This window comes from Cynoglossus semilaevis, chromosome Z (assembly GCF_000523025.1).
Source record: "Cynoglossus semilaevis isolate Cse_v1.0 chromosome Z, Cse_v1.0, whole genome shotgun sequence".
Lineage (NCBI taxonomy): Eukaryota > Metazoa > Chordata > Actinopteri > Pleuronectiformes > Cynoglossidae > Cynoglossus > Cynoglossus semilaevis.
Window position 1 is genome coordinate 19,888,066 of NC_024328.1, and position 8,518 is coordinate 19,896,583.

The 8,518-nt window shown below is 37.7% G+C and overlaps 1 protein-coding gene across 1 annotated transcript in view; it reads left to right on the forward strand.

Moving 5' to 3' along the window:
- The window catches only part of lnpep (leucyl/cystinyl aminopeptidase), a 15,548-nt gene that overhangs the window by 2,283 nt on the left and 4,747 nt on the right, over window positions 1-8,518 (forward strand). The window contains exons 2-19 of the mRNA XM_008336832.3: window positions 1,215-1,309; window positions 1,705-1,907; window positions 2,541-2,652; window positions 2,734-2,991; window positions 3,157-3,347; window positions 3,450-3,588; window positions 3,810-3,944; window positions 4,041-4,161; window positions 4,268-4,419; window positions 4,501-4,614; window positions 4,722-4,853; window positions 5,521-5,655; window positions 5,948-6,108; window positions 6,184-6,272; window positions 6,491-6,674; window positions 6,828-6,984; window positions 7,800-7,984; window positions 8,095-8,256. Coding sequence (XP_008335054.1) covers window positions 1,215-1,309; window positions 1,705-1,907; window positions 2,541-2,652; window positions 2,734-2,991; window positions 3,157-3,347; window positions 3,450-3,588; window positions 3,810-3,944; window positions 4,041-4,161; window positions 4,268-4,419; window positions 4,501-4,614; window positions 4,722-4,853; window positions 5,521-5,655; window positions 5,948-6,108; window positions 6,184-6,272; window positions 6,491-6,674; window positions 6,828-6,984; window positions 7,800-7,984; window positions 8,095-8,256 — 2,725 coding nt within the window. The remainder of the gene's footprint in view (window positions 1-1,214; window positions 1,310-1,704; window positions 1,908-2,540; window positions 2,653-2,733; window positions 2,992-3,156; window positions 3,348-3,449; window positions 3,589-3,809; window positions 3,945-4,040; window positions 4,162-4,267; window positions 4,420-4,500; window positions 4,615-4,721; window positions 4,854-5,520; window positions 5,656-5,947; window positions 6,109-6,183; window positions 6,273-6,490; window positions 6,675-6,827; window positions 6,985-7,799; window positions 7,985-8,094; window positions 8,257-8,518) is intronic.

An 8,518-nucleotide genomic window follows, 5' to 3' on the forward strand; every position in this document is an offset into this window, starting at 1 on the left:
CCGCTCACATTTCTGGGCTTTTGTCCTGCTTTTTAAGAGCTGTGGCTAGTTTTTGTCCTCTGTGAACAATGTTTCTTCATTCACATTCTGTCTACTTAATTCATGCCTATCTTGATGTTAACCTAGTTAAATTTTAAATGCATTGTCCTTGCCTTGTAATGAGTGCAAATGGAATGTGGGACAGAATGGAAGACATGCTGTGCATAGCATTTAACCACTTCCAATGTTATTTCATTAGGCAGTGAACCACATCTCTGATTGTTTCTGGAAATGCTGAGTCAGAAAGCATAATTATATGGAGAGTGGAGCTCATTTTTCTCAGGATGCTGATGGTGCAGAATTTTGTTAGAAATGCAGAAGTTTAAGTTAAGCAGGGTATAACAAGATGATAACTAACACTCTAGTATTTGTATTTCTCAGGTATGAACTATACATAGCAGCCTGATACATTCAAATACTATAAAATGTGTGTGATCTGATGTCTGCATTTGTTTTTAAAATTAAGTTCAGTATCAGTTCAGTGGATAGATGTGCTCGACACATAAATACAGTATTTGTTACTTGGATTTAAATGGATTACTGTTAATGCGTAACAAAGTGACTGTAAGTATTTTCTCATCTGGTGTCCTCACTGTGATCTTATTTTCTATGAAGCTGTTCCACCTTTAAACTCTGCCTTCTGATTTGTTGTATATTTATTGAAAACCAAACTCAAGAAGTACCTGAAAAGGTGATCCCACTCAGTATCCACAGGTACACAAATTAAAATATTCATATTTGTATCAGTTTGTAAAAAGTTATCATAGTACAATCCTAGTTTTGAGCTCTTAAATGAGTAGAACTGCAGTTAAACGAGTGGCCCTGCAAACATGTATGTAACAAAGTTTATGAAGAGAATTGCTTTTAAATTATGCTTCAACTGATTCTTAAATGTCAAGTTCTTAAAAGAAAGTGGTGGTTTTGTAGGTCAAGGAAACAGGAAATACTGCAGGGATTTTACCAACAGGAAACTGAAGAAGCTGCATGCAGTATTAGGTGTACTTTCATGTTGACTGCACATTGTGTTAGTGAAATATGACCAATATTTTCCTTTGCATAGTCCCTTACAAGCACTGCTCTATTTGCAGAACCCATATACACATCTATTCTGTATATGACGTTCCTCCCTCTCAGATCTTTGTCTCCCCCTGATTTAGTTCCTTTCCTTCTTCCAGAACGGGCCAATCTACCAAGGAACATGATCGAGAACAGCATGTTTGAAGAAGAGCCTGATGTTGTGGACTTAGCCAAAGACTCCACAACATTTCCAGTATGCTTTTTCAACCCTATGTCTTGTGTCTGTACCATCGGCTGCAAATCAGTGACTGAGCTAAAAATCTCCACGTTTATTAAATTAATGGAACAGGATATTTCTTCTATCTTCTTCTTGTGTGTCCATTTAAATGGGTAAAAATGTTAAAGGATGTAGCATGTTCTCTCCTACAGAAGGTGCTACACAAACAATAATTTAAAAACAATAATACATCAGTATGCTTATGCCCTTAGGCTTAATTCTTCTTTTTTCCAGTATATTTATTAAACTGTACTTCTATTTGAAAAGCAAACACTTACACATCTGTCACCTGTTGGAGACCTATCTGTCCCCTCTGAATTTACCAAATCTGTAGTATCTGAAATAAATGTCTGTTTGTATGCTGTCTGCAGACATTTCCTACACTCGACCCCGATGAGGCTGTTTTTGAGCCGAGTAGTTCTCGACTGCTTGTGCGAGGTCTGGGAGAGAATGACCTGGACGAGGATGAGGAGGACTATGAGTCTTCAGCACGTCTGCTTGGGATGACCTTCATGAACCGTAGCTCTGCTCACAGATCCATCTCCTCCCCTTACACTAGACAGGGTCCACCCAGGTAATACACTTGAATGAGTTTTAGTCTGATGTACGGTGTGTTGAAATGAAAATATCATAGGCAATGTTAAAAAATGACTAAAAAATGAACACAGACAGTAAAGATTGAACTAAGTCAGTACTACGTAAAACCTTAATAATATTTTCTCTGACAGTGTGAAGAGTTTTATTAAAACAAACTGTTAAAAAGCAACACATCTGCTAATTGTAATAGCAAAACTGAAAAGATCCACTTTAAAAACAAATTATGTAAATGTATCTCAATTCATATCTTTTTAACTGTATAAACAAAGAAATTAAACAAGAACTTTTGAATTGCATGTCATCATCTCTAACTGTCTAACAATTGATTTTGTTGCATACCTAGAGATTACAAAGCCCTAAGAATAAGATGAAACTGAGTTTCATAGACAAAAGTCTAAACACCTGTGTGATTTGGTCCACTCCTAACTTTAAGAGCATTTTAGAACCACCAAGATCACAGAGCTTAAACAAACATGTAGAGCAGGAAAACAAAGGCACACTATAGATTTGTGTCCTTGATTGCCAAGTTGACATATTAGTTTTATATGCTAATAACCTCCATGTGTCAGATTTGACCTGAATGTCATTCTTTTTTTTTTTTTGGTTTCAGGTCATGTTCTCGTCCTTCAGCCAGGACCATGGTTGTATGTGTGCTATTTCTGGTGATCATAGTCTCTATGATCATGGTTCTGTACTTTTTACCTGGATGCACTTTTACAAGGGTAAGACCATAATCACAATACCATAACCAGTCATTCTCCACCCAACATCTCCTCCATTAACATAAACACAATCCTTTACAGGCGGGTTGTCATAAACCAAATCAGACTGCACCCTTGGAGCCGGTCTACCCTGTGTCCACCAATGGAGAACTGTTTCCTTGGGCCCAGTATCGGCTGCCTTACAGCGTACATCCTGTCAGCTACAACCTCACCATCAGCCCTGACTTTGACTCAATGACCTTCACTGGGCACACCGTCATCAACATGACTGTCCTCCACAAAACCAAGATCATTGTCTTTCATGGTGCTAACCTCATCATAGCTAAAACTACCTTTAGGGTAAGAGCTTGTGTTTGCGTGCAAATGAGTAAGTGGATTTAAACAACATTCAAAGAGCAAGTACCTATATCATTGTACAGATCATTGTCGTGACGTTTGTAAGTTTCAAAACTAGTTTTTGTTATTTTAATTCCAATTCATTAGCTGATTATTGCTCTCTTTTAGCTAGAAAATGGAGAGGCCAGCAATGTGACTTTACTGGAATATAAACCCAGACAGCAGTTGGCCATCAAGCTCTCCACAGAGCTAAAAGCAGGCCAGTTCTGTGTTTTGACCATAGACTACTCTGCCGACCTCTCACACACCTACGATGGATTCTATAACAGCTCGTACACCGAGATGGATGGAGTCAGAAGGTAAGATTGACTGATAGGATTTGACATGAGTTCTTCAAGAGAGGGACTAAAACCATTGTTGCATTCTACAATGTATGTATGCATAATCCTTGTCACCTCTAGGGTCTTGGCTGCAACCCAGTTTGAACCACTATCAGCTAGGAAGGCCTTCCCCTGCTTTGATGAGCCCAGTTTTAAAGCCACCTTTCTGATTAAAATCAACAGAAAACCAGACTTAATGACTCTTTCTAATATGCCTAAGGTACTTTAACATCTTTTCAAATCTAATTTCACTCTGTAGTGTTTAAGCATCTTCTCTTCATTACTTCTTTTTCATCTTTTCACTTTAGTATTATTATAATTATATTTAGTGTAATAAAATTATACATTTGTTTTCGCCTGTATTAGCTTTAAAAGCAATTTTGTTGGATGCCAGCATGAGCACATCAGATGGAAGTTATGTGTGTTGTTTATATTTTATAGGCTCAATCCACAACTCTTCCTGGAGGCCTCATTCAAGATGAGTTTGAACACTCTAAAGTCAACATGAGCACCTACCTGGTGGCTTTTATTGTTGCTAATTTCACCCCCATCAGCACAAATGTCTCAAACACGCAGGTGGATGTGATTTAAACAACAATTCTTTGGTTTTGTCAGTCAATCTGCTTTGTTTTATATATGTTCTGTGGGTTTCTGGTATGTGTGGCTCCTCAGGTGTCGGTGTATTCAGTGCCAGAGAAAAAGCAGCACACTACGTATGCTCTGGAGGCAGCCTCTAGACTCCTGGAGTTCTACAACAATTTCTTTGAAATTAATTACCCTCTTGAAAAACTAGGTAACTACAAATGGAGACCATTTATACAGTACACGTAAGAGACATGTTTTAAATCATATTTATTTTATTTAATCAATTAAAAGTTTTCACATCTTTTTTTCCACAGACCTGGTGGCCATCCCTGACTTCCTGGCAGGAGCCATGGAGAACTGGGGTCTCATCACTTTCAGAGAGACCACTCTTCTGGTTAGCAATCTGTCGTCCTCTCTGGAGAAGCAAGTAGTTGCATCTGTCATAGCACACGAGCTGGCTCATCAGGTAATTTGTCTACATTTGTGGGTTGTTTTTATATAACAAATATGTACAGAGTCATAATCTGTGTCTAATTGTCTCTTTCAGTGGTTTGGAAACTTGGTTACTATGAGGTGGTGGGACGACCTGTGGCTGAATGAAGGTTTTGCCACCTACATGCAGTTTATGTCACTGCAGACAGTCTATCCTGAACTTGATATTGTAAATCCTTCCACATGGCACTTAATTGTGTCGCTTTATCTTGAAGCAGGTTCATTATTTTTGCTTCACTGTTTGTCTTCATATTTAAAGTGTGTCTTTGTTTGCAGGGTGATATATTCCTCACAGTTCGCTTCAGGGCCTTGGACAAAGATGCAATGAATTCCTCCCATGCTGTATCAACTGAAGTCAACGCAGCAGAACAAGTGGAGGAGATGTTTGACTCTGTCTCATATGAAAAGGTACACATTTATGATTAATGTCAAATACTGTATAGAGTACTGGGCAAAGGATTGAACAAGGTGCGAAAATAATTCTATGAAGTAGAAAAAAAATCCTTTTGACAAATGCCCATTTTATTTTGTCTAGTACAATGTAAGCAAAGAGATGGAAATTTGTATATTGTTGTGGTGACCTTTTGTCTTTACAACCGTATCAGTTCTTATAGTTATGCCAGCACAAAAATAGGATTTTTAGGATCGCAGTCAGGTGGGGTTTAACCCCCATCCATCCATCCATCCATTTTCATCCACTTATCCGTTACCGGGTCATCGAGAAATGTTGATAAAATTTTATAAGCTGATAAATAAAACTACTCATGCCTCCATTTCAAAAGTATTCCTACTTACCTTTTATACAATTTACATGGTTTGACTTTCCTGTCCTGCTGGAAATGTTCTTTTTTTAATAATCAAGATCCTCTACTTTGTACACTGCATATTCAAAGTTGTCATCAGTCTCATGATAAATTGTAAATTTGTATAATGTGCTGAGGACAAAACTGTTTTGTGACCGATTGTTAAAGAGTATTCTGAGTTAGCTTGCGAAAGTGTGATGATATTGTTAGTACATATTGGATCTCTCTTTGTCACTACAAATACTCACTGCTCAACTTTAATTTGTCATCAGGGAGCGTCAATTCTTCTGATGCTGAACGCCTCTCTGCCAGGAGACCAACAATTCAAAAAGGGCATCATTCAGTACCTGAAACAGTTCAGTGGATTAAATACAGACACCAGTGATCTCTGGAACAGTTTAACACAGGTATGTATGTACGTGTGTATGATATTTGTATAGCCATACTTGTGCACACAGTGTTTTGAAGAATGCTATCTCTGTGGAAACCCTTTGCTTTGTGGGGACAAATTGCATGGCCACACTGAGTGAGGTTATCAGTAGTTAGTGTTGAGTTCGGATTAGAATCTGAATCAGATTACCCTTCTATTTGGAATGGTTACGGTTAGAGAAAAGGGTCGATGTCAGTTCTGTGTGTAATGTGCACACGACCGTTGCATCCCACTGATCATTGACTTTGTATTTATCTCTTTGTGTCAAGGTTGAATTCTCAACTCAGCACCAGAACGTGTCAGAGATGATGAGCACGTGGACATCTCAGAAGGGTTTCCCTCTGGTCACAGTGAGTCGCAGGGGTGACGACGTGATCCTCACACAGCAGCAGTTCACCCTGACATCTGACAATGTCACTCACACTCCCACGTAGGTTACAGTTCTACAAAACCACAAAGAGATCATAAAGAGACTCTGGAATTTATAATTCTCTTCTCTCTCCAGCTTGTGGAATATTCCAGTGACATATGTAAATGACAGCTGTAGTTTGGGCCCTGAATGCAAACAGGTGTTTACTCTGAAGACCAAAACAGGTATTGTTATTTCATTAGGTACAAGGTCAAATGTTGTTGCAGGACTTAAGCCTTAAACAGAAAAAAATATGTTCACTGTTTTATAATGATGTATGAGACTTGATGATGTGATAAGTTATGTGATGTGTAAATGTACTGTACGTTCCAGTTCAGCAAAGTTGTGCCACAGTAAGAGTCCATGTCTATTAACATTGTTGTTGTCTTGATGATTTTCCTAGCCACGCTTAAAGTATCAGAAAGTGTAAAGTGGCTGAAGCTGAACTACAGAAACACAGGCTTCTATATCGTTAACTACGATGATGACGGCTGGACCGCTCTTAGGACGGCGCTGTCCAATAATGTCAGCGTTCTTAGTAGTGAAGACCGTGCCTCGCTCATTCACAACATGTTTGCGCTCTCAAGGCAAGAGAAACATAAATCTTTAAAAGATTCATTTTAAGTTAACCACGCAATTTTTTTTGTTTTTTTTTTCCTTTTGTTCATCAAATTTTTGTCCCCTTACTGTTTGTCCCCTTACTGTTTGTTCCCTTACTGTTTTTCCTCAACTGTTCACAGACTGGGACGTGTTTCATTTCGTCAGGTGCTCAACTTGTTAAACTACTTGTCCAATGAAACGGAGACTCCACCTGTGACAGAGGCCTTGTTCCAGCTTAACAATATCTATAGGCTGCTGGACAAAAGACAGGAATATGGTCTGGTTGCTCGTTTAAAGGTAATGTCCAGACACTGATTTTTACTCAACAACCTTCAATTGAAAAATAGAAATGTTGACTCCTTGTGTCAAAGAAACAATCTTAATTAGCATGTAATTGATTACTTTCCTTTATTTGATAACCCATCCTCTTTTAAGGTAGAATTTATCACCAACAAAGTATAAACAATGTTAAACATTTAATGTTGGGGCATTTTTACCCTTAAAAGGTGAGACCTCTGGGTGTTTTTTTAAGAAACATTGTCAAGCAAAAACGCCCCTGCCATTGGTTAGTTTTTTTTTTTTTTTGTTTGTTTGTTTTGATTGATTGATTGATTGATGCTCAACGTATTTATAAGATTTAAGAAAATCAGTTTTTTCTTTTTAGTAGTTCCTGATCCAGAAATGTAATATTTAATGCAAATATCTTCTGCACTCACATCATCTTTCACATATTTTCATAAATATTCAAATGGGCCAAAAAATGAATTGTTTTTTTAGGAGATTATTTTAAATACGATTGAGGCATTTACTCTGAACACTAGAACAGTGTCCTCTGCTTTCACATGATCCATTACAAAGAAAGATGAGCCGTACCATCTCATACTGTAATAAATTACACACCACACAGCAATCACTCATTCTCTTCTTTTAGATCAGAACATTGTCTTTGTGAGCTTTTTGTAGCTTACTGAACTGATAAATCAAAACAAAGGCGATTAACGATGTTAAGCATTTGAGGCAGGTTTTTATCAGAGTGATGAAATTACAATGACTGTCAGCAAATCCGACAGGAATTGTGCTTCTAGGGAAAACTCTCTATTTTCATTTGACAGGATTTTATTCTTCATCTTTTGGGTCCTCTGATGGACAAACAAACATGGGAAGAAGAGGACAGTGTCTCCAAACAGGTGTTACGCTCAGCCTTGCTGGAGACAGCGTGCAGTCTGAATGAGGAGAAGTGCATCCAAAAAGCCAAAGAACTTTTCAAACAGCATGTGGAATCGAATGCTACAGTACGGTAAGTAAAAGCCAAAATGAAAACATCATGAGAAAATACAAAACAAAAAGTCCTTGACTCTCTTATTGGTTCCTGTCTTTATTACATGTGTATTTACTTTGTATGTTTAGGATACCAGGTGATCTGCAGCAAGTCGTGTTCAATGTGGCTGCTCAGTCAGATGAAGGCTGGACAACTTTGCACCAAATGTATTATTACACCAAGTATGACGCTGAGAAGAGAAAAATGCTAAAGGGCTTGGCCTCTACTCAGGATGCTCGTCAGATAGTGATGTAAGTATATACAGTATTTACTGTAACTGACTTTTCCTCTGCTTTTTTAGGTGGAAATTAATCGTAATTTTTTTTATCTAAGTATCACTGGGTAGCTGTAAAATAATTAGTTATGATTAATCAAGAAAAATCAACAATGTTTACTATTTGCAGAATTATTAGGCAAGTTGTATTTTTGAGGATTAATTTTATTATTGAACAACAACCATGTTCTTAATGAACCCAAAAGACTCATTAATATCAAAGCTGAATATTTTTGGGA